Raw genomic sequence first — 26187 nt, 5'->3', positions numbered from 1 at the left:
GCACCATCCGTCTTTGTGTGTACAAAAATTTTTTCCACCCCAGATGGAGTGCACATACAGTAAATAAATGACCTTTGAAAAAAAGCAGGCAGGCAACACAAAGCATTTTGCTGGTGTTTCGGGGTTTATGTTTCAGTTAAACTACAGAGCGCCAACTAGAATAACTGTTGTGTACTGGGATCTGACCCTGCTGAGGGCTAATTTCTTAAAAAATATCCCAAACTGTGTCACAAAAAGAGGAAAAGAGAGAAATGTACTGAGCAGGCATCGCTGGCATGTTCTGCCAATAGGGGGCGCCTGTGCTCCATTCCTGACCTCAGATGTTCTCCTCTTAGCTGCCTTTAAACTCACAGCAATACGCTTCATCTTATCAGCAATATAAGCAACGCACTGCTGTCCTAAACAGTACTTAGAATTAGTATTTTTCCTTTCCTATTTAATAATATCTATTTTAAACTTTTCTGTTTTTCCCGTTTAGAAATTTCTGTTCCGGCCCCGCAGCTCCGCCTGTCGGCTGTGGAGTCGGTCAGCCGTCAGATGTAGAACTCCTGCTCCTCCTCCGAGAGGCCGTTCTCCACCTCGGCGCCGCCCCTCTGCCAGGTGTTGTTGAGGGAGCAGGTGCTGCGGGGGCGTGGCCTGCGAAGGGCGGTGGGTGTGGCTATGGGTGTGGCCGAGGCAGAGATGCTGACTCGTGCGGGTGGGGGCCGGCTTGAGGAAGCCCGGAAGCTGCAGGACCGGCCCGAGAAGGAGGGGACGAGGTCCACGGGGGTAGCAGAGATGGAGCGGGTGGGGCGGCAGGAATAGCCAGACACCACAGAGAGGTCCACGATGCCCCCGCCAGCCAACTTCCTGCCTGTGTCCACATCTGTTTCCACGGCACCGACCAGCGCATCCACGTTGAGACGGAAGGGAGGAGCCACCAGGGACGACTGAGAGTGGCTGGTGGAGAGGGTGGTAGAAGGGGTGGGGCAGGATGCATCTGCAGTGGGCAGACAGAAGAGGGAGCGGGACCGGTGACCCGCCCACCAGGCCCGAGAAGCCGCGGGGTCACGACGTAGGACGGTCTCATCTTCCTTGCAAACACCGGGAAGATCCTGTAGCGACGAGTGGTTCTGTTTCTGGTCCTGGCTGTTCTGGTGCCGGAGGCGGGAAGAAGTCCGATGGAAGCGACGGTTCCTGTAAGAGGCAGGGCCTCGGGCACACGGAGGCGCAGCTGCGGGTGGAAGTTCACGTTCAGAAGGGCGATGCGACTGTGCCACAGAAGAGTGGACCGGCAGGTCGGCGAACTGCGCTATGGTGTGTCGCCTTCGGTTCCTGGCTGAACCGCGAACCTACAGCCAAAAAGCAGGGGCACGCGGGTTAACATCTCAACCACGGTGGCACTCTGTTTTTTCACCTGTGGCGGAGGGAAAAAAAAAACTTTGAAAGCAGTACCAAGCGTGTAGAGAAGTTCATCTGCATATTAAAAAAAACCCAAATCCCTTAAAGATTTGAGCCTTTAACTTCCGTTTTCATCAAGTTTCCCTTGACTGTGAAAGCTGAGATGAAAAAGCCCTTACATTAGAGCAGGTGGTGGTAACTCCACTGGTCACATCTGTATCTTATATGTACACTAAACAGCGGTAGCTTCTGTTTCTGATTATTGCAGGCGTTCCACAAGGCTCTCTTTCCGGACCACTATTATTCACCAGTGTAATTGATGGGGATGGAGTAAAACACTGTATGGTTCATTATTAAGCTGATGACAGCACACCATATTTCTGTGTCCATGGGGACATCATTTATGATGGGTGTCATAATTACGAGAGGATTTTATAAAAAGTTACCTTGGTATATTATCAGTCAGGTGACACATGCATTGATACTGTACATTTTTCCTTTAAAAGTTTTTGCCTTTATCTTCTATCTTAAAAATACTCCATTAAGTTATGAACATTTGTTCAAAGGTTTCTTAAATGTTTTATTTAAAAAGGTCAGAATTATGGAAACTTTCATGTTCTTTTTATGACTTGTAGTCATGGAACGATTAAACTTCCCACAGGAAACTGAATTGTGTTGAACCTCAAAAGAGACAACTGAGACCAGGAGGGGGTGACAATCCCAGGGTGATGCTGACATTGCATCCTGACTCCACCACTGCTATTGGGGTGAACCGGACAGGACCCACACCTGTGTTTCCATGGAAACCCAGCGGGTGGGTGTGCAGTCAGCGTGGAAATGCTGTGGTGTTTCCATATTTCCACCCATGGAGGTGCCAGCACTCTTCCTGTACTGATGGTTTTTCAATGATCCATCAAAACATGCAGACTGTTTCCATGTTATTCTGCAGTGATGCAGGAATCCTCCCCACCCCTGACCAGGCCCACCAGGGTCCCCCGCTCAGTGCTGGAAAACACCACAGATGCTTCAGCAGACCAAGTTGTGCCTCGTATGATCCTTCATGCTGTGTGTGTACACTAGTTTGAGTTAATGTATATGCATCTTTGAGTATGAGACCATCTGAGAGTGCCTGTAGAACACATATTTACATGATGCTTTTCTCCAGGTCAGCTTACAATGTTAAACTACTTAGTTATTTACCCATTTACACAGCTGGGTAATTTTACTGAAGGAGTTCAGGGTAACTATCTTACTCAATGGTCCTACAGCTGGAGGTGGGATTTGAACCTGTGACCTTGGGGTCTAAAGGCAGCAGCTGTAACTGCTACATTACCAGCTGCCCCCCGGTGGCACTGTAGCTGGTAGAGACAAAGAACCGGTGTACCTGCAGGTGAGCCGCCACACCCGAGCGAACCCGAGCAGAGCATCGCTCTTGAACACTGCCTTTTATATCCCTGCTCTGAGTGTATTTTCCTCATCATGTGACCTCTACTCTCTGAGGACTGAGTGGCCCTGGGACTATGCAAGGAGCAGGAAAGGCCGGTTTCAAACAGTCACAGTCATGAAAAGGCTGCATCGTCTCTTTGGTTTGCCCAGGAATTTCATATGTTGCGGTTGTGCTGACAGGTTTAACAGATTCGTCATGCGGTGGGACTAAAGGGGCAGTGAAACCAAGGAACAGGTTTAAGTGTCTGGATGCTTGATGCATTATATCAAGTGCTACCATTCAGGTTTATCTTTTCTGGAATCACCATATGTTCTGGCTCAGAGGTAACTTTGCTCTGGAATGGTCATGAGTTGTAGCTCTGGAATGACTGTGTTCCACAACAGGCACACATTCTAGTTCAGCAATGGTCAGTAATTGTATTCCCTCACTCTTAACTGTGTTACGGAAACGTTGTAAATTGTACTTCGGGACTAATTTGGGGAATTGTCAAGAGTTGTACAGACATGCGTTGCTTCACGACAGGGATACGTTCTGAGAAATGCATCGTTAGGCGATTTCATTGTTGTGCGAACATCAGTGTACTTCTACAAAGCTAGATGGTATAGCCTTGATCACAGAGTGTACTTATACAAACCTAGATAGTATAGCCTCGATCATAGAGTGCACTTCTACAAACCTAGATAGTATAGCCTCGATCATAGTGTACTTATACACAGCTAGATGGTATAGCCTCGATCACAGAGTGTATTTATACAAACCTAGATTGTATAGCCTCGATCATACAGTGCACTTATACAAACCTAGATGTTATAGCCTCGATCATAGAGTGTACTTATATGAACCTAAATGGAGTCAAGGGACGCGGTAAAGAAGAGATTTATGACACTGCTGCCGGCATAAGACAGCATACTGTTTTACGTAAACTTTTGTTATAAGTAGAAAGAGTTCACTGTAAAATAATGATAAAAACTACAGTATAGTAAATATATAAAGCAGTAACATTGGTGCTTATTATCATTAAGTATTATGTACTGTACATAATTGTAAGTGCTATTCTTTTATATGACTGGCAGCGCAATAGGTTTGTTGACAGCAGCACCACCACAAACGAGTGACACGTTGCGCTACGACGCCGCTAGGCGATAAGAATTTTTCAGCTCCGTTATAATCTTATGGGAGTACCGTCATATATGCGGTCAGTCGTTAAGCGAAACGTTATTAAGCGGCGCATGACTGTAGTTAAGAGAGTAATTATTCCAGTAGCATCAAGAATTCCAATTCTGGAGTAACTGAAACTGTATTCTGGAATGGTCAAAAATTATAGTTTGGTAATGACTGTGTTCCAAAATGGTCATGAACTCAAGTTCAGAGAGACTGTGTTCCAGAATCTTCAAGAGCTCTAGTCCTGGAGTAACTGTATCCTGAAATTGTCATAAATTAAAGATGGGTAAAAGCTATGTTCCGGAATCATCAAGAAGTGTAGCTGTAATTCTAACTCTGTTCCGGAATTGTCATGAGTTCTAGGTCAGGGTTAATGGTGCTCTGGAATGGTCATAAATTCTAGGAGGGGAGCCTGGTGTGGTGGACCCCGGTCAAGGTAAACCAAACCTGACTGCGAGGAAAAGTGGGCAGCTATACAAATGGGTGAACGGCACAGCTCCGAGGCGCTGTGGATGAAAGGGCTGGCTGTGTAAACAAAGTGGAACCAAGGAGGAGCACTGCATGCCAGCGAGGCAGGAGCCAACCGCCCACCGCAGAGACCCTATGCAGAGGAAGCTTGTTGTTCCTGGCAACAACAGAATGACGCTCACCTAGGGCCTCCCTCCCTGTCCTGCCTGAACGCCTCTCACTATTTAAAGCACCATTTTTCCTTTACCCACTGTCCCGCTGTAGGCGAGCAGGCGGAAGGGGCATCCGGATTCCAGCAGATGTCTAAGAACCGAAATGATGTGCTGCTTTATTGCACTTAAACGATGTTTCATGGTCGTACGCCGAGCCCATGATGATGGCGTGCACTTGCAGCACCACCTCACCTGCAGGAGGATCTTGTTGCCATCATAATCCTCGGTCTGCCAGCGAGTCTCGCTGATGGGCATGCATGGCTGGGGCAGCAGGGGCACCAGGGCGCCCACGTCCTGCACGCGAAACTCCAGGATGGCTGACTCGGTGGGGGCTGGGCTCTGGCCTCGCGGTAGCCGCTTGAGGGACAGATGGATTTCCACGTCCGTGCTGGCATAGACCACGAAGAAGCAGAAATTGTCGGTGCTCTGGGTGAGCCGGCGCCGGACCAGCAGGCAGTACAGGCGCACCGTATCGGCGAAGGCTTCATGGCGGCAGTTCAGCGCCAGCCGGATGACTTCCCGGCCGCAGTGCACCTGGCGCACGGCCCACGGTGGTGTACCTGCACCCAATGAGAAGAGGTCGAGGCCTGCCCTGGGTGCCCGCTCACTGGGATAGCAGCGCCATGGTGGGCGCTGGAGAGTGCGGAGCAGACATCCGGCTGGCCCCTCCCGGAGGAACAGGAACACGGCCAGTCCCGGGACACTGCCAGATGGGGAGACCCGCTTGGACCGCCTCTGCCCAGGAGCGCGCTCTGACACGCGGAACAGCTGCAGGTCCGGGTGGATCCAGGCCAGGGCAGTGTCGGCTGCCCGTTGCAGGGGTTTGCCTGTCCCGGAGTCGGTGATGATGTGCACGCTGACCAGGTATGGGTCGTGCAGGTCACCTCTCAATGGCTCACCTCCAGAAAGAGAAGACCAGGAGGAGGACACTTCATTAGAATGAAGTCTCATGTTTGAATACTGTAATTCCTGCCCTCGCGAGTTAACGAAATTCAGTCTTTTGCTTTGAGAAGGTAACTTGTTTCCGAAAAACTCTTTGTAATGTAAATTCTCGGAAATTCTCAAAGACAAAATTGCCACTAGTTTCAATGATAAATTTTTTGTGTTCCTGACCCCAAAGAAGACACCCATTTATGCTAAAATAACCAAATTCCATTAAAATGTAACCAATTACTTCAGTTGTTAACGTTACTTAGTGTTCTATAATGCAACATAGCAATGCAGTTCCCCTTCACTGTTTACTCTGTAATACCGTTTGGCTATTTACATGCACCACAATAGAGACTTTATTAAAACACAAGGCAGCAGGCATAGACAGAGAGCATAAAGGCAGAACCTTCGTTCCTTCAGCAGAAGAAACATCCCAAGCCATCCTGCCCAACACAGAACTGGTACTCACACCATTACCAGTACACTTGGTACAGTTTACAGTCAGCAAAACCAAACATGCAACGTAAAATGGTCCTGACATAAAAGTGCGTGTAATAAACAGTGGAACCTCACATGGTATGGTACAATACCCAGTCTTCATGGATTAATTCAATGAGAAATTCAAAAGCTGAGCCTCGTAAAAGAGCAGAAAGGACTCGTAAGTCAAAATTGGGATGTTAAACGAAACTCTTCGTAAAGTCAAGTTCTCCAACTCAAATAGGCGTATCTCAGGCTCTGACTGCATCCATCGGCCCGAGATGCTGCCACAAACTCGGCTACCGTACTAGGGACTCTGGAAAACCGTGGAGCTCTTTCAGTGGAGTCAACTTTTTATCGCCAGGTATCCAAGCCGTAATGTGTGATTAGGACCTAAACGCGCGGTTTGCTCATCTTCTCGTAAGAGAAAAGACTTAAAAGGGCATCACACATCTCAGAAGGGACATGAGGTTGAGTAGAGGAGAATCCCTCCCATCCCCCCAGGAAACCCCTCTCCAAAGCCCAACCTCCCTCTCTCACCCTCTGTAAGGCACCCTGGTTTGATTTATGAGAGCCTGGGTCATTAATGTCCTTGGGGAAATTGACAAGGGCGTCTGGTACGCAGCACTGTCCAGTCGAACCAAGAGAAGCCTGGGGATGACTGGGACGGGAGTACAGTAGGGGGGCATGGGGTGTGAATAAATAAGGTTAGCATTTGGAGCTTGGAATGTGGGGTCTCTCCAGGGGCGGAAAACAAGTGGTGCGAGACACAGGACCACCAAGACTCAAAGCACAGCGCTCCTAGACTTCTCAGGTGGCACTTTCACACACACACACACACACACACACACACGGAGCCCACCACAGAGGTTGTGATGTCGCACAAAGACTGTCCTATTCTCAGGAGACTCGTCCCAAATGTTCTGCTTTGCCTCACTGCCGGTTCCCTTGTCCACGAAAAGCGGACGTGAAACAGGAGGAGTTCAAACTTGGAGGCTGGTGCCAGGCGCCATCATCACCATGGTGACCACAGCTCACTCTGGGGAAGGAGCACAGGTTGAGGACCCCCTCAGGCCACAAGACTGTCAGAGTGGGCCCCCAGCTGACAGTTGATAGCTACAGTGATCTACCCTGATCTCATTAGCCGCCCCCCCCCCCGTCTTCCCATAAGGCACAGCGGCCGTGCGTGACCATTTCCCCCAGCGCCTGCTGCTGGGGGATGGAGAAGAAGAACCTCTGAACCACAGGGTCCAGTAGAGCAGTGGAGCTGCTATCTCAGCCTGTAAGAGCAGGACTGCTGCTCCGAACTTCTGCCGCACCACCGCAGGATCGGGAGGCGGCACAGCGGCGTTCCCAGAGACCTCCTGCGGAGAGGGGCTAATCTGCTAATCAGTTCCGCCAACTCCGAGTCCTGGCGATCAGCGTGAAGGAAAACACTGATGGGATTTCTCAAAGCCCTGGTTGCTTCCACAGTTCACCATATCTCTGGTCGGGAAGGACCACACAGCGGCACGACGGGCGAAGGGTTTCGCGTTTCACCACGCAACCTTTTACGATCGGTACCGTAAACTGTGCGACGAGACCGTGGCATCGCCGGCGGTGACCATAATTAAAGGCAAACCGGGGCAGGTAATTCTAGAAGGGTCTGTGTGCTCCTATTTATTCAGCCACACACAGCATTCCCTCGGCTGGCGAGGATGAGATGAGTCAACTTGTAAAAGGCACCACTAAGAGAGCTCCAGAACTCCTTGTAACAGCTGGAATTCCACGATATGGTTCTGTGCCCATGGCTCCTCATTTTATGAACCCAGCTGTGACCGGCAGACTGTTCATAACTCGATAAGTTCGGAACTCCGAAGTCACTATTCCCACTGAGGCAATAATCATGACAGCTTAACACCAATGTGCCACTGCTGATATTTATTTCTGAACCAGGTTCTGTGAAAATGTCAGATATGGCAGACCTCCACCTAACCCTAACCCTAACCTCCACCCACAGATGCAAACTCATACCTCTGCCAATAATACATTCACACTATCACATGATCTTCTCTACAGTAATATACAGTGATTATCAGCTAGTATTTGTCTGACACCTTCATTCAAGGTGACTTACAGTGTAAGACTCACTATGGTAAACTGCCTGCAATCATTAAGACATTTAAACAGAACAGCAGTGTAACACACACACACACACACACACACACATACACACTATAGGCAATTTAGAGTCACCAGAACAACAGATCGGAAAACTTCCCTCTACCCCACAAAGACACACACCCATCGGGTTTCATCTGCTCACCTCCCCCCCCGAGACAGATAAACACACACTGCTCTCAACCGGACAACCCCTGCCGCCCCCCACCAGCTGGAACCTGGCATGCTGGGATGACCGCCCTCGTCGGGGGTGTGAAAGTGAGCCCCGTGCGTCCTGCACTGTGATGGTGAGGCCTGACCCCCGGACTGCGTACCGCCATCGAGGACTCGCACACACCTTCTAACTCAGTCTGCATGGTGGGTGAGGGTAGGGTAGGGTGGGGGTGGCAGCCTGCACAAAAGCAGCGTGTTTTTTTTCCCACACAGCCCCCCTCAGCCCCCTGGGGCGTATCAGGACAAACAAGGCAGCGCGCCTGCCCTGGCCTTGACCTCTGACCCTGCACCGAGGATCGGGTTCCTGCTCGGGCGGAGGTTACTGGAGTCGTCCTGGACGTGGTCCAGCTGCCGAGGTCCCGGCTGTCCCGCTGTATCAGTTGGGGGAGGTCGCCGTAACCCACGCACATGTTTCCATTTCCGTAAATCCATCATGCACGCGAGTATCATTCCATTGCGCGCACGCACACGCGCACACACACACACACGATTTACTCACATTCTCAGACTCACAGGCGCTGAAGTGACGAGGTTTTACACATTTATTGCGATCTGCTCACGCTGCACCTTCAGATCTGTTCACCACTATTGAAAACCCTTAAATGAAAAGCCTCCTATTACCTCACCCCACCCCCTGCTGTGTTCAGTCACGGCTCCGCCCCCTGCGCCGTATTAAGTGATGGCCACACCCACTTTCACTGCTTTATTTGCAGCTCCACCCTTTGCCCCAGAATTCAGTCACCACCCCTCCCCCACTCCTTGCCAAAAAGTCCCCTAAATGGTGTCAGCGGTGGGATTGTTACCCTAAAACTCATCTTTGCTAATTAAAGAGATGCTCAGCAGCTGGAGAAGGCCCTCGACTGTCTGCTCTTAATTACACATTTTCTCCTTGGTGGCTGTCAGACTCCGCCACCTCCGAGCATTTCCACTCGCCACGCCCAGTGCCCCCGGCGGCGGGTCTACTTACTGCTGGCCGAAGACATGGGGCTGTAATCGGACCTGCAATAAAACACACGTTGGAGAGCCGTTGAGTTGAGGCACGAAAGCGACACGTTTCTGGCGTTGAACCGCCAGCTTTCAAAGACGGGATACACATCTGGATGACACGGGATGAGAGGGTGTGTGAGCTTTGGGAGAGCGAACACGCATGCCGAATTAGTGTAGTGCAGAGACCTCAGCCAATGTCTCATTGTGGCAGTCAGAAGCCAGACGTGGACATAGGCAGTGACTAGATTTTTTTTCCCACATGAATGTCTGTAAAGAGAGAAAGCGTTGGCCTGCCCTTCATTGAGTGTTGGCCTGGTGTTGACCTGCTGTTGCTTTAGTCTTGCCCCAGTTTTGGCCTGGCATCACCCTAGTAGTGGTCTGGGGATGGCTTGATGTTGGCCTGGTGTTCACCTGGGGTTGGCCCAGTGTGGGTCTGGTCATGGTCTAGCGTTGGGTCACTGTTAGCCTGGGGCTAGCCCAGTGTCGGTCCAGTATCGGTCCAGCGTTGGCCTTCGTGTTCACCAAGTGTTGACCCAAAGCTGATGGGTGATGTTCCACATATGCACGGAAACTCGCGTACGAGGTAAATGAGAAAAGGGAGGAGCTCAACGGAGCCATCGGCCGGGAACGGAAGCAAAGAGAGAGACGCTCCGCTCTGACAGACCGTTTCCTGGTCTTGCTGAACCCGGGGACGGGGTTTCCCTCGCCCCCTGCGAGCACTGCACTGACAGCACCTTCTTCGTCTTCTTCCTCTTCTTCTTGACGTTGTAATTACCGCTATTATTTCTCTAACGATTTCCGAGCAGCAGCAGGCCTCTCGCTGAGGAGAAGAACAGATGGGGAAACTGGGGGAAGTCGGGGAACGTGGGACAGCTGGGTTCCTCGGAGACAGAGCCGGGTTTCCAGCCCCCCTCTTTCAACGGCGGAGCTCCACTCCTCCACTCCTTCCTCCCCATCACTTTTCCCAGAATTCCACCCCCTTCCCGTCCCTCACTTGTGCACACCCATCTTCGAAGCCCTCTCTTGCCAGCTCTCGCTAACTGTGAGCCACTCTGTCATGTTCACTTGCTTACTCTGCAAGTTACTCATTCAAAGCGCTCTTCCAAGCTGCGTGTCTTCAAAGGTTACCCACAATCCCTCTGTCCGTGACTCGCTCTTGAACCCTCGCTCTCCGAACGTCCCTCCGGCTCTCCCTTCCTCAGCTCCTCCCTGCAGTGTGTTTTCCGCGTCTCTCCTCACATCTCTACTCAACCCGACGAGATTCGCGCAGTAAAGGTGTGTGTGTGTGGACCGTTTTCTCGCAATACTCACAAAAACAATCCTAACAACATTGTCAGCAGAAGGAGAAGAATAAAGAGACGTTTCCTCCTCACCAGCAGTTTGAGCTCTGACTCCAGCCCTGGGGGGGGGGGTTCCAGGCAAATCTAAAGTCGCGTCTCCGGCATCTGGGACGCTCGTGGAAACGTCGTGCCGCCGGGACGCTCACCTTACGTTAATTCTCTACTCGTTGGCCTTCGGCGTAACACCGTTCGCGGCCCGAACGCGTCATTCGCTGCGCGGAGGGAGTCCGACTGATGGGCCGCACGGAAATTACACCTGAAAAATGCCGACGCGGATGAGCGGTGAGCAAGGAGCCCCCTAACGAAGAGCGACACGCTCAGCAGGTGGATTCGCGCCAATGACCCTTAGACAGCGCCAACGTTTCTTCTGCCCAGGACGCTGACCCACAATCCTCGGCCCCAGAGTCCCGTGCTGCGACTGCTACTCCCCATCAGAGAGCAGTTAAGGGGATTTGTGCGTTTCACTGGACCGGGTTTATTTGGAATTCGCCCAGGACTGCCGGTTCCCTTTGGCTCCCGGCTTCGCGTCACTGACCGTTCGTGGCTTCAGTTACCGAATTACCCCAACCGTTACGTTGATTTGAACATATTTAGTAAAAGGACTTAACGCAACAAGTGGATTACAGATGAAGATTAGCAGGGGTCCCTCAGACGGCGAACCCTAGGTGAGGGGTAGCAGGCGGAAGCCCCCCCCCGATTACCCAGGTTAAGCACCTGGGGAAAAGCGCGGTAAACCTCAAAGCGTTACGGACCAACTGATGGTCGGACCCTTTACCCGTGGATTCCGCCGGAGGTGCCACGCTGGCCCCCTATTGGCTGAGGGGAAGGACAGACTCATCCCATTAGGGTGGGCAACCGTCCCAGATCAGGATGGAAGAGACTCACTTCTGAGTGGATTAATAAAAACCCCTCTCTTCCCCCCCCCCGCCCCCAAGCAAACATCCTTCTTAAAAAGGGCTTAACAATTACCATGCAGTACACACTCAATTACATGTCCTTTCCTGTTCAACATCACCTGTCCAACTGTGAACTTATTACTTGTTACTCAATAATTTTTCACTTCATTTTGCAGCACACACTTTCTGAACCGCTTGCCCCATACAGGGTAGCGGGGAACCGGAGCCTACCCGGCAACACAGGGCGTAAGGCCGGAGGGGGAGGGGACACACCCAGGACGAGACGCCAGTCCGTCGCAAGGCACCCCAAGCGGGACCCGAACCCCAGACCCACTGGAGAGCAGGACCCGGTCCAACCCACTGCGCCACCACACCCCCTTCACTTTGCAGCATATGATGAATAATATAGATCCAAAGCATAGAGGGCAGCACAGCAGGTAGCACTTGTGCCACAGAGCTCTTGGGCTGTGAGCTTCAAACCGCCTCAGTCTGTGTGGCATTTGCGTGTTCTTCCTGTGCTCGTATGTGTTTCCTCCAGGTGCTCTGGTTTCCTCACACAGTCCAAAGATATGTGTTTCAGGTGATTCCAAATTGCCATTAGAGTGTGTGTGTATGTGTGTGTGTGTGTGTGTGTGTGTGTGTGTGCGCAATTGCTCTGTGATGGACTGGCATCCCATCCAGGATGAACCCTACCTCACATTCTATACTTCCAGGATAGCAGTTCTTGATAACAGATTGACAAGACACAATAAGTGGAGGTCAGTTAGAACATAGTTTTAAGGTGTGAGGAACAAGGAGCAGAGCAGATCTGGAGCTATAGGCACTTGCACAGTCAGAGAATTGTAACTTGTTTTGACTTTAATCTGGATGTCGTTCGGTCTGAGGGGATTGCCCACCTGATTTGCATAATCACCGTGACATCAGTAGGAAGGACAGAGTGCCGACTGTGCGACTCGTCACTGACCACCTGGACTCAGGCACCACAGGGTCACTCGGTCACACATACCTCTCTAACGAAGGACTCCCTGTCCTCCTCATAACACACCCTGTGATTATTACACAACGTTCAGGTAACATTAGGGGAGTGTCATTGGGGAGCAGCAGTCGCCAAAGTCACAGAGAAATTGAGAAAAACACAAGAAAGTGCCGGAAAACAAGGAAACGTCTCTCTTCAAACTTTTCCTTCAGAGGCCTCATATGAAACCCTGACAAGCATCCAGAGGGAGGAACATACTGGAAGCGTTCAGCGTCCCTGGGGGGCGGCTCTGGCCCTCGAGAGGAGCTCGGCGCCCCCGTTCCCGGGCGAGCTCGGAAGGCGGGGCCGCAGAGACGCTCCCTCGGCTAAACGCGTCGAGGCTCAGCGCCGCCCGGCCCGACTCCAGCCAAACACAACAAACAAAGCGTGGCTAATTTGGGCAATCGGTGGCGGCGCGTGCGGCCCGTCCTCTAATCGACTCGCTGCAGACGCGCTACACCCTGGACTGTTTCTTTCAACCGGCTTGTGAGAATTCGTCCTGGGGGCTGTTAGCGAGTGACTCTGCGTGTGCGTGTTTCCATTCGCAGAGCTGCTCTCCATCTTCACTCTCTGGTTTGTCACCAGACCGCATTTAATGAAAGAACACAGCGGCCGAAGTGGGTCTCGGAAGGCACATGGACTGCATTATGAAGACCGAGACTGGTCCCAGCTGACCAGGACCCGACCAAGACCCAACCAAGACTCAAGCCATGTGAGGTTTAACAGGCGGATCCTCTGTCTATTGAACAGCTACATGGGTTTTATGTGCACATGGGGTCTGCCAGGCCAAACTCATCATTATCTCCGTGAGATTATGACCCAGAGTGATCCAGCGATGAGTAAGAGGCACCCAACGGATTACCGCATGGGAGTGATGTGCCGCTGGTCTTCCACACACTCACTTCGGCAACGATTCGGTCACGTCGCGATTCGCCCGGGTCGGTCATAATCGCCAGGGTCGACACCACCGTTTGGGTCACGGTCCTTCTGCTTAAAGCAGAGTTTCAGCTTCTGGACATGATTATTATAGACGGATGGTGTTATGTTCAGCATTACTGATGGCACTGGAGTTGTTTGGCTCTGGAGATTTACCTCCAATCGGCTTAGCAGCTGGTTCAACAGCCTTCTTACTCAATGAGACATGTGTGTGAGACATGTGTGTATGAAGACCAAAGCAGAACACGTCAAGTCTTATTTCTGCACCCGCTGTTCCGACAAATAAAAGTAAAGAAACCCATTTCATGTATAAATATACACTATGTGTGCTCCGCCAGGCTGCATCAAAAACCTGCTGAATGATACTTGTTTTTTCTGTTTTATTTCTAAACTGATGATTCTAAGGAGAGTTTTAGAGTGTTATACATGATGTGGTAATAAAATACATAGAAACAGATGATTATACTATATTATACAGTAAAAACAGTCATAAGTACTTCTTAAAAAAAAAAAAAAACAAAGCCCAGGAGAAGCAGCAAAGAGGACAGAATGAGCCCGTGAGAGAGGTGCGAATTACTGTTTGTTCCCAGTGAAATGAAACACAATGATTGTTCTAGACTGGGAGCCTCGTGTCCCGGCGCTTCTAGGGACGGATCCTTCCTTGTATCAGATGTATGAGCGCAGTTGTGCACATGATGATCATCTCCTCGCACTATAGTCACTATATATAGTATTGTCTCCGCACGCGCCCCGTTTATTATAATAATTATGTATTATATATAAATAATATCTCACCCGCCGGTCTCCGCTCCCGAATCCACTCCGTCATCTTCGGTCGAGTTCTTCTCCATCTCGGAGCAGACAGACATGTTCACTTTGTTACTTCTCTGTCATTCGTCGCACTCGCTGACTCGGTCTCTCCGCAGAGGAGCGCAGTGAAACAGGAGCCGCGGTTCGTGCGTCTGCGGCAACAGGCTGGAGCGCTTCGTGCGTCACGATGCAGCTGCGCGGAGCGGCCGCCAGGGGGCGACAGAGGGCGGCGAGGAGGACACGCGCGCGAGTAGCGCGCGGTACGCGGCCGCGCTCGGAAATTGTGTGTCAGTCGGTGCGTTCGGCTGGAGGGGAGAGAAAAATGCCGGGAATAGTGTCCACCTGAGACGTCTTTATGGAACACATCCCCTTGATAGTTTACGTCAACGTAAAACAGAATTATTTGTCAACATTATAGTGAACAAAGTCTCACGCAGGCATTTTAACAGCACCAACAATAGCAAAGATAATAATAATAATAATATATTAGGAATGATCAGAAGTACGGACGGTCTGGAAATGCTTACGTATGTCGAAAATTACGTAAATCGGAATTGAGCCCATCTCATCACACCTCATGGGTTAAGTATATGTTTTAACAATGTCAGTGCCATGTTTAAAATATTATTTCTTTCATTACATTCATTCACTTAGCAGATGCTTTTCTCCAAAGTGACTTCCAATGAACTCTATGTAGTGTTATCAGCCCACACACCTTATTTACTGCGCTAACTTACATTGCTAGATACACTACTTACACTGGGTCGCTCATCCACACATCAGTGGAACACACACTCTCTCTCTCGCTGTGTCACTCACACACTGTGGGTGAACCTTAACACCATGCTTTGGGACTGTGGGAGGAAACCAGAGCACCCAGAGGAAACCCACGCGGACACGGGGAGAACATGCAAACTCCACACAGACTGAGCGGGGATCGAACCCACATCCTCTCACACCACCCAGGCGCTGTGAGACGTCAGTGTACCACTGTCCTGCCCTGCTTTCAGTTTCTTTCATATAAAACATATATGAAGATTGCATTTAAAAATTAATATATTAACAGTAAACAGGACTGTATGGTATATTATACATTTACATTAGATAGAAATATAAAATATGGAAAAAAAATACTGTAAGATGCTGGAAATATAATACATAACAAATAAATACTGAACCATAGATAAATTAAAAAAACTGTAGATTCATTCATTTACTTTTATTGTTTTTGCACATGCTTTTCTCTAAAGTGATATACAATATGAAGTTTAGAAAACTGCTCGGTCTGGATTTTTGTCTGAACTTAAAAATAACTATAGCCTCATTTCGATTTTTTTTCCATTAATTAACAACAGAGCAGAACTGGGTCACAGTACCATACAGAGACAGAACCAGTATATAAACAGAGTACTTATCCTGAATTTCTCCAATAAAAATTACCATGCGTAAAAGCGGGTAAGTCATTGTAAGATGCTTTGAAGACAAGTGTCAGCTAAATGAATGTAAATGAATGTAAATGGAGGTCATGTATCATTATCCAAGAAGTTCCAGAAGGGTGACCAGAGATTCCAGAAATCATTACCACGAGGTTCAAATGTTAACTTTTCTAGGAAAGTACATTAGACACCAAGTGATCTTGCACTGGTCAAGCATCTGAGCTTCTGAAGTCAACTGCAACTGACTTTAATAATTCAATCACAGAAAAATTGTACTGATAACCTTCGGGAATTAAGAAAAACGCTTGAAAGAATTCCTCCATAGCACAGAGTTAAAGGACACTTTCTACTCTAAATTCTGGTATATATGAATAAAGGATATCAAATATCATGTGCTGGAGTTAATAACAAAACAGTGTGACCAGAAAAAATGGATATGGAAATGATCTGGATCACATACACAGGGCAACCTGTTGAAGGAGTTTTAGCCTCGTGTTTCTGCATAAAATATAATGTGTGCCTCATTTTCTGTCTGGTAGCACTGAAACACGAGACTGAGGAAGGAAGATATTGTCACACACTGGAAAACCAGCAGCTGAGGAAACCAAAGAGACATCCGAGAGAATCTTTCCTTGAGTGAAGCCATATTATTGAGCAACATCTTAAAAGGGTTTCGAATACACACACACACACATTTTCAGATCCGCTTGTCCCATACGGGGTCACGGGGAACCGGAGCCTACCCGGCAACACAGGGCGTAAGGCCAGAGGGGGAAGGGGACACACCCAGGACGGGACGCCAGTCCGCCGCAAGGCACCCCAAGCGGGACTCGAACCCCAGACCCGCCGGACAGCAGGACCGCGGTCCAACCCACTGCGCCACCGCACCCCCGGTTTCGAATAAAAAGACTGATTTTTTTCCTGTTTAATAAGCTGAATATATTAATCACTTACTGGCAAATTCCTGGAGGAGAGACGTTCCAGTTCTGTGATTTATTCATATAATTACATTTACCTTTTGCTTCTCTTTTGTTTGCTTTAGACTTGCTAAGTCTTATTTCTTCCAGCAGTTGACAGTCTTACCTGTCAGTTCTCATCATCTATTATAACATCATGCTTTGATTGGCCTAAAAGCCTGTTTCCCTGAAATATTCTCTTCCATCAAGGAAGGCGCCCACATGCCCTTTCTCATTCTCCTTCTTACTCCCCATATCACTCTCTTCTGTCTTTACACATGGAGACATGAGATCAAGTACTCTCCTGGAACACATTTTTGCAGTTACAACATCAATAAGCATTAATACATTTTTGGACACATCCTTCTAATATTACCATCGAGAGACTAATTTGTCAGGTTAATAAGGGGTCAGACTGATTAATTGACCAGGCCTTTAGCTGTAGAAAGTTTCTTCCATCTTCCATGCTGTGGTGATAAAAATCGATTCACAGTAAAAGAAAAGGTGGATCCACATAAATTTGACCGAGCAAAACATGTCAGCGTTATCTGCTTCCTTTCCAAAGGGCGGGTTACGCTGACACAGGATTAGAAAAGAAGTGTTGGCTTGAAGGGGCCAGGAACACTGGAGTGGAGTTGGTAGAACAGTTAAAAATACACACTACCAGAGTAAATTTACCAGTTTTCGCTGACTTTCAATCTGCCAGCTACAAAATGGCTTCTCGCGAGAGTCGAATGCACCAAACTCTGCTGCCACCCAGTGGTCAGTGCAAAGGCATTAAAATCGTATGAAATGAGGTTGAAACGCTCATGCCAATGGTCAAGTTTTACATAGCATTTGTGAGTTGAAGGCACTTCTTCTCACTCTGAGCTGTGCTTTACTCTGGATAAAAGCGTGTGGTAAATGAACAAGTGTGGTATAATATGAATGTGTTGTCAAAGGGGGTAGGATACTCCTGCTGTTGGATTTTCAGCTGTCAAAATGCAAATATTGAGCTTTAAGTAACTTAAATAAGTCAAGTAAATAAGTCACGTAGGCTTCCGTGGCTGTTGTCATTGTCTTACGCGGTCTACTCCGGAAGATGCTAAATTCCAGTTTAAAGTAAATAAGGTTCACATATTTTCTTCTGTCTAAACGTAAAATTCACTTGGTTTCTGCGTCTTTTTCACTCTTGGTCTCCGGTTCATTTCAGTGCCTGTTTTCAGAAACGGATGCATTTATTTGTGGAGCTCTGAAGGTTTCAGGTCCTGTGCTTTTGAGCCGAACTTTAGCGAGTTCCAGATAAATCGGTCGCCTGTACGTTCCTGTCTGCCACCACCAAACTTATCTAAACTGCTCTGAGCTCTGGGTGATGTAGGAGTAACGGACAGCCTTAAGAATGGTGTATCGCACCACCCGCAGTACAGGAAGGTCCAGACTTCCAGCGGCCTCCACGGCTCCAGCAAGCCAGCAGCGTCACAGAAAAGTCCACGCCCTGGTGGAGACAAAGATGCTGTGCGACACAGAGCTTGGATGACACCTAGTGTACCATCCAGTCGGAGTTCCTCTTTCATTCCATTTCACTCGTAGTGGGAAACGTCCCTTTAACGTCTCCATATGAGGAGAGTATTGATCATTCCGGTGCTTTCCATAGATTAAACCACAATCAGAATGACCACAGGATTATATGACTGATAAAAAGATCCAGATATTGATTACTTATCTCAAGACAGATCAGTTCCTTGAGCAATCTCTGCTCCTTGGGTGTGTAGGAAGAGCCGCAATGATTTCTTCAGTTTCTCATCAGTCATAAGAAGAACGACTGCTTTATTACTCTGCAGTTTTGCAATGTGATGACGGGCACGTACAACCCCGTGACCTGACCTCTGGGCTGCCGTCATGTAATTTTCCATGGAACTGCTCAGGGAGAAATGTAATTCTTCTTCGGTTTTAATTCCCTCCCAAGATGCCTTCAAAAACCGGCTCCTGAATTCATTAAGGAGTAGAAGCACAGAACTTTCCAGCAACAGGAATTGCACTTGTGGCTGTGAGAAGCTGTCAGTGTAAATACCAGTTGAAGAATTATATGCTGAGACAATGTATTTCACAAAGTGAATATCAAACCGAAATGGTAAGAGATGTGGAAAGATACATTATTTTAGGTAATGTGATGCGAACAAATAGCATGAAATGACCGTGCGTGCAGTGATTAACCAGCTGTGTCTTCACTGCACATCTCCTTCATTCTGCTTTCGGAGTATGAACCAAGTGCAACTGTCAGGCTGCGTGAAATGAAATTCATATCAGAGGAAGATGACTTCAGCCATTCTATCTGTGGGGCAGTCAAAGGACATTTAAGCAGGAGGCTCTGATGAATTTATAATTGACCAGAGTCACAGATACTGGATTTTTGTCTTCGGTATTTATTTGTCAGACCTCTACGTGTGCTGTGCTTCTCTGTCAGAGATCACGTTAATCGCATTCTTATTGCTAAAGAACCCGGTCCTGCGTATATGGGAATAATGGTACCAACCAACAATAAACAGGAATAAAAGGCCCAGGTGTGGCTCTGTGTGCCTGGGTCTGCCACAGGTGCTTGAGACTTTCCTTGAGACTTACATGTCTGCAGCTATGTCTCTTTCTTCTAATGTAATGCATGAATTGTACTTTTGCTGAGATGTACGTCACTTTGGACAAAAGCGTCTGATAAATGAATAAATGTAAATGTAAATGTAAGTGCGTGGCTAACATAAGCAACCCGACTGCCAGGCCGCACTCTTTATGATGAAAAACCTTTGCGATCCGCATGATGCTGTCACATCCCACGGGGTCACTGCCCCTCCTGGTCAGAGGCGGCGCCACTCAGTGCCGCTAGCTAACGCTCACCTATCACCTCACAGTCTCGTAGGACATGGAGGTATAAAAGGAGCCAGCGGAGCAGAACTAGTCGCGGATTCTTAATCAGCAGTTCTCTTGTGCTTCGTTGGCGATTGGTAGTCTCTTGTTCCCTCAGTTTGTTTTCTAGGTGTGCATGTTCCAGTCCCGAGTGCCCGTCCCGTCAGTTCCTGCCTCTTGTTCTTCAGTCCTGGTCCATCGTTCCTGTCCGGTATTTCGTCACGTCTCAGGGTTGCGGTCAGACTCACAGATTAGCGTTTCACTGTTCACCGTAGTTCCAACACCGTGTGTGTTTCCTGGTCTCGTGTTTCTTGTTTCACTTCCACCGAGTGTCTTACAATACTCACCGTACACGTCTAACCTCACACTGCACGTGAAGTCATTATATATTTCGTCTGTGTTTGGACGTAATAGCAACGCGCGTCCGTGTCGGACTCCCGTCCGGACGCTACAGAAGAATCCGCCTGCTAATATGACTTCAGCGGAATGGCGTGAGCTGGCGGATCTGACAGAGGCGAACCAAGAACGGCTCCTGGTTTGCGCAAACGCCGCTAGCCGCCTCACAGATCAGTTGGAGCAGTTGACACGACTCCTCAGTCACGGTGGGCGGGGCGCCGATCCGACCAGTTCGCAAACGCATGATGATTGGCGGACATGTCTTTTTGATCGTCTTTATGCTTCCTCGGGTCCTCGCGCAGAGCCCACGAGCCCTGTGCAGACCAATGGGATCAGCGCTACTGAGCAGCTGTCCGTTCCCTTCCCGGAGGCTTTGCAAGGTAGTAGAGGTGAGAACCAGAATTACACAGAATACTCAATCTCCAGTCCAGCCTCTCTGTTCCCAGGGCCCTACTCTCCAGAGTCACCCCCTAGCCCAGACAGAAAGACAGAGAGACAGTTCTTCCCCAGCACCAAGAGTTTTCAGGTGCGTTCCAGGTCTCCAGTGGAGAAGACATCCAGCCCCCGATTGTCAAGACCACTCTCTCAGGAGTTCTCGCCGGATTACCGGAGCAACTCCGGGTCCAGCCGGACCCCGACGCCGCCAGGGCAGCAGGTGCCCTACAGCCCTGTGGACAGTGAGCCGGCTCAAGCACGCAACCTTGTCAGCTGTGCAGGGCTCGAAGAACAGTGCGTCAGACAGGGAATAATACGACTCAGTAACGGGCGTTTGACAGAGGAGGAAAGGAGGCGCCGTTTTCTGCAACGCTTGTGCTTTTACTGTGGAGCTGCGGATCACGTGCAGGTTTCCTGTCCAGTGCGGCCACCCCGTGGATCCCAACGGACCGACTTACTGGTGAGTGATGTATCTCTCCATACCTCCCTGTTGACATTACCAGTTACAGTATCCTGGGGTTTCCAGCAGCAGCAGACGGAAGCTATGGTAGACAGTGGCGCTGCAGGGAATTTCATGGATCATGATATGGCCGCGTCCTGGGGCTTGCCCTGTGCCCGATGCCCCAAACCCCTGGCTGTTAAAGCTATTGATGGCGCTCCAATCGGGTCGGGGCGTGTAGAGCAGCGCACAGAGCCCGTTACTATGCAGGTAGGGCCACTCCATAAGGAACAGATATGGTTCTATCTGATTAAGTCCCCTGATAACCCCATTATTTTGGGATATCCATGGTTATGCACCCATGACCCTATTATCTCTTGGAGGGAGGGGAAACTGCTGTCTTGGGGACAGCAGTGTCCCGAACACCTGGAGACATCTTGTAACTCCACATCCATAGAGAGCCCTAATGCAGATCTGCCCCTGCAGCTTCCAAGGGAGTATGCAGATCTAGTGGCGGTGTTTAGCAAACACAAGGCTGCAGAACTGCCTCCTCATAGACCTTGGGATTGTGCTATAGATCTTTTTTCGGGCACTACACCCCCTAGGGGGCGGGTATACCCTCTTTCTCAACCTGAACATCAGGCAATGGAGGCTTATATAACGGAGGCACTAGAAGCCGGATTCATCCGGCCGTCTACCTCTCCAGCTTCCGCTGGCTTTTTCTTTGTTGAGAAAAAGGACGGGGGTTTGCGCCCCTGTATTGATTATCGGGGGCTAAATGCCATTACTGTGAAGTACCCGCACCCCTTGCCTCTTATCACGTCGGCCCTCGAACAGGTTTCCGGTGCTACCATCTTTACTAAACTGGACCTTAGGAGCGCATATAACCTGATTCGCGTTAGGGAAGGGGATGAGTGGAAGACCGCCTTTAGCACCGCCCTCGGCCATTATGAGTACCTGGTCATGCCTTTTGGCCTGGCGAATGCACCTTCCGTATTCCAGGCTTTTGTTAATGAAGTACTCAGAGAACTAATTAATCGCTCAGTATTAGTGTATCTGGATGATATCCTGATCTTTTCTCGGTCCCGTGAGGAGCATATTGGACATGTCAGGGAGGTGTTGCAAAAGCTGGCAGCACATAAGCTGTACGTGAAAGGGGAGAAGTGCCAGTTCCATGTGCACTCTGTGGATTTCCTGGGGTACATCCTAACACCCAACGGGGTCACGATGGATCCACAGAAGGTCTCGGCAGTTCTGTCATGGCCCCAGCCAAAGACAGTAAAGGACCTGCAACGGTTCCTAGGTTTTGCGAATTTCTATAGGCGCTTCATAAGGAACTTCAGTTCCGTTGCAGCCCCGTTGACTGCTCTGTTAAAAGGAGCCCCTAGGCGCCTGACCTGGACTCCTGAGGCGAGTCAGGCCTTTGAAGACCTAAAGAAGCGTTTTACTTCTGCCCCAATCCTGAAGCACCCTGATCCCAAACTGCCCTTTATTGTGGAGGTTGATGCATCTGAGGCCGGGGTAGGGGCAGTGCTCTCACAGCGCCAGGGAAGTCCCCTGAAGCTCTATCCATGTGCGTATTTCTCACACAAGATGTCGCCTACTGAACAGAATTATGATGTAGGAAACAGGGAGCTCTTAGCCATAAAGATGGCCTTAGAAGAGTGGAGACATTGGTTAGAGGGGGCTACGCACCCATTCTTAGTGTTAACTGATCACCGGAACCTGGAGTATCTGCAGAAGGCAAAGAGGCTCAATTCCAGACAGGCGCGGTGGGCCATGTTCTTCACCAGGTTCCGTTTCACGGTGACCTATCGTCCTGGCTCCAAGAACGGCAAGGCCGATGCCCTGTCCCGTTTGTTCGAGGTATCGCCTCAGCTCTCCCCACCAGACACCATCTTGTCCCCGACGCAGTTTGTGGCTCCTATCCGTTGGGCTTTATTGGACGATATCCAAGCAGCCCAACGTCAAGAACCCGGTCCCAACGAGCAGCCCCAAGACAAAGAATACGTCCCGTCCACTGTTCGGTCCGAGCTCCTACACTGGGCCCATGATGGTCCAAGTACAGGACACCCAGGGGTCAACCGAACCTTGAAGCTTCTCGCTGAACGCTTCTGGTGGCCATCCATGAAACAGGACGTACGAGACTTCGTCCTTGCCTGCACCACATGTGCCCAGGCCAAGGTCCCACGGCAGCTGCCAGCAGGGCTTTTAGAGCCACTCCCGATTCCCAACCGTCCATGGTCCCATATAGCGGTGGACTTCCTTACTGATCTTCCGTGTTCTGATGGAAACACCACCATATTGGTCGTCATAGATCGCTTTTCCAAGGCCTGTCGACTGATTCCTCTGAAAGGTCTACCTACAGCCCTGGAGACCGCGGAACTGCTGTTCCAACATGTCTTCCGGCTGTATGGCCTGCCAGAGGATGTCGTCTCGGACAGGGGACCCCAGTTCACCTCAAGAGTCTGGACGGCCTTCTTTGCCCGCTTAGGAGTCTCAGTCAGCCTCTCCTCTGGTTATCATCCACAGTCTAATGGGCAAGTGGAACGCCTCAACCAGGAGGTTGGACGTTACCTGCGGAGTTACTGTGCTCAGAATCAAGCGGATTGGAGCAGATACCTCCCCTGGGCAGAGTACGCCCAGAACTCCCTGGTCCATTCGTCCACAAACTTAACTCCTTTCCAGTGTGTGCTCGGTTACCAGCCTCCGCTGTTCCCGTGGACGATGGAGACCAGTGGGTTGCCAGCTGTGGACGACTGGTACAAGAGGAGTGAGTCGGTGTGGGAATCCGCACATGTCCGTCTCCAGGAGGTGGTATCCCACCAAAAGGAGAAGGCCGACAAAAGGCGTAGGACTGTATTGTACCAGCCAGGGCAGAGAGTATGGTTGTCCACCCAGGATCTCAAACTGCATTTGCCCTCGAGGAAGCTTGCCCCCCGTTTCATCGGCCCCTTCAAGATCCTGAAGAGGATCAACCCGGTTTCTTACCGTCTTCAGTTGCCCTCGCATTATCGTATCTGTCCCACGTTTCATGTTTCGCGCCTCAAGCCCCATTGTGTTTCCGCCCTGCAGAGCCCAGCAGTTGCTCCACCTCCACCGTTGGATGTGGATGGTTCTCCTGCCTACTCCGTCAGGGCCCTCTTGGACTCCAAACGGAGACGGGGTACGCTGTACTATCTGGTCGACTGGGAGGGCTATGGGCCGGAGGAGCAGTCTTGGGTACCAGCACGGGACATCTTGGACCCAGCTCTTATTGAGGACTTCCATGAGTGTCATCCAGATCGGCCTGCTCCGCGACGGCGGGGGCGACCGCCTACCCGCCGGCGTTCTGCGGCTGGAGCCGCCCCTGGAGGGGGGGGTACTGTCACATCCCACGGGGTCACTGCCCCTCCTGGTCAGAGGCGGCGCCACTCAGTGCCGCTAGCTAACGCTCACCTATCACCTCACAGTCTCGTAGGACATGGAGGTATAAAAGGAGCCAGCGGAGCAGAACTAGTCGCGGATTCTTAATCAGCAGTTCTCTTGTGCTTCGTTGGCGATTGGTAGTCTCTTGTTCCCTCAGTTTGTTTTCTAGGTGTGCATGTTCCAGTCCCGAGTGCCCGTCCCGTCAGTTCCTGCCTCTTGTTCTTCAGTCCTGGTCCATCGTTCCTGTCCGGTATTTCGTCACGTCTCAGGGTTGCGGTCAGACTCACAGATTAGCGTTTCACTGTTCACCGTAGTTCCAACACCGTGTGTGTTTCCTGGTCTCGTGTTTCTTGTTTCACTTCCACCGAGTGTCTTACAATACTCACCGTACACGTCTAACCTCACACTGCACGTGAAGTCATTATATATTTCGTCTGTGTTTGGACGTAATAGCAACGCGCGTCCGTGTCGGACTCCCGTCCGGACGCTACAGATGCACATATGCGTGGCCAAATATTCTGCAGAAACAATTTCATTCAATGATTCATCTCAATGGAACGGAAGTGTTATTCCTGAGAAATGAATGCACCCCCTTTGGCCCATATGTCCAGCTCTTTAATTCTTCTATTACCTGCTTCCATAAATAACAATCTCAACTCAAGGGGTGAGAATTTATGGGCAAAACCTGGGAGCTGGTGAGAATGAGTGCATGTGCCGCTTGTGTTTAATGAGTTTGCATATTTGTGTTTGACACTAATAATGTTCCGACTGTGAGTCTGGGTGTAAATTAACTACAGCAAAGAGAAAGAAGCGCAGGTAATCAAGAAATAGAGACTTGATCTGTGACCCACAGGGCGCATGTTCAAATCCCAGGAGGAGTCCTATCGTCGTATCCTTGAGAAAAGAAGTTATTGGGAAGAGCTGCAGTGAAAAAAGCCGTCATTGTGGACGAGTGGAGCTGTACACGATGTAAAACACTGCAGATAAAAAAGCTGCTCTAAAATGCCGTGAGATATGACGCGGGTGCGGAGAAGAGTGAGGTTTAAACTGGGTGAAATGTCAAGGCTCCCATGTCTGTTTAAACTTTGGTTTGTTTGCTGTGAAGGTCCCTTGCAGGTTTCCTCTCTCTGGACAGACTTTGGCCGTTCAAATTTTTTGCTTTGACTAACCGGACTGTGAGTCTTCCGTTTAACAGCCCACTTCCCACAGTTAATATGTCAGGGTTAACTTTTCCATCCACAGTGCATTACTACTTGTTAGCGGATTACTTTTTAAATAATACATTTTATTAATACATATACAGGTGTACAGTACACAACACAGCTGCTGTGATTCTTATATTACCAGTAGCAAAATTAATTTTGCCAGGTGTAACGTCTATTGTTTTTCGTTTGTACACATCAAAATGATGTCTATGAACATAAGCAAATATTATGCCAGATAACGATACACAGCAGAATATAATGGTGCTGTATGAAACACAGTATATTTACTATTGCTGTTTTTATTTGTAGGTATGCCAGCGGCCTTGTGCAGAAAACACACAGTAAACTTCCTGAAGATCGGATCCTGAAAATGTACCGATGAAGGTCCAATTAAAACCCTACTAAAGACCTAATAAAAGCCTAATAAAACCTTAACTGATTGTGTCCTTTACAACGTGACCGGCCAGGGCTCAGTCTCCGCGAACCCGCTAATCTCAGCTTTAAGACCTGCCTCCAAATCTGATTGGCTGACGCTACGCAAGCCCCTCCGGCGATTGGCTGTCGAGCAACCAACGCCCCCGTCAGACGTCGTTTGGAACACGCCCC

At 49.6% G+C, this 26187-nt stretch overlaps 1 protein-coding gene across 2 annotated transcripts; it reads right to left on the bottom strand.

The window, feature by feature from the left end:
* Positions 1-28: 28 nt before the first annotated feature.
* fam124a (family with sequence similarity 124 member A) lies at positions 29-14595 on the bottom strand. Of its 2 annotated transcripts, XM_018739842.1 has the most exons (4): positions 14418-14595; positions 9416-9447; positions 4861-5567; positions 29-1331 (listed from the first exon to the last, which is right to left on the bottom strand). In XM_018739842.1, the coding sequence occupies exons 1-4, from the start codon at positions 14489-14491 to the stop codon at positions 534-536; spliced, it is 1611 nt and encodes a 536-aa protein (XP_018595358.2). In that variant the 5' UTR covers positions 14492-14595; the 3' UTR covers positions 29-533. The 2 variants fall into 2 exon arrangements, with proteins under 2 accessions (XP_018595358.2, XP_029113960.1); XM_029258127.1 differs by lacking the exon at positions 9416-9447.
* Between the last annotated feature and the right edge of the window lie 11592 nt (positions 14596-26187).

This window comes from Scleropages formosus, chromosome 14, assembly GCF_900964775.1.
Source record: "Scleropages formosus chromosome 14, fSclFor1.1, whole genome shotgun sequence".
NCBI lineage: Eukaryota > Metazoa > Chordata > Actinopteri > Osteoglossiformes > Osteoglossidae > Scleropages > Scleropages formosus.
This window is presented reverse-complemented; position numbering and strand designations above follow the sequence as displayed.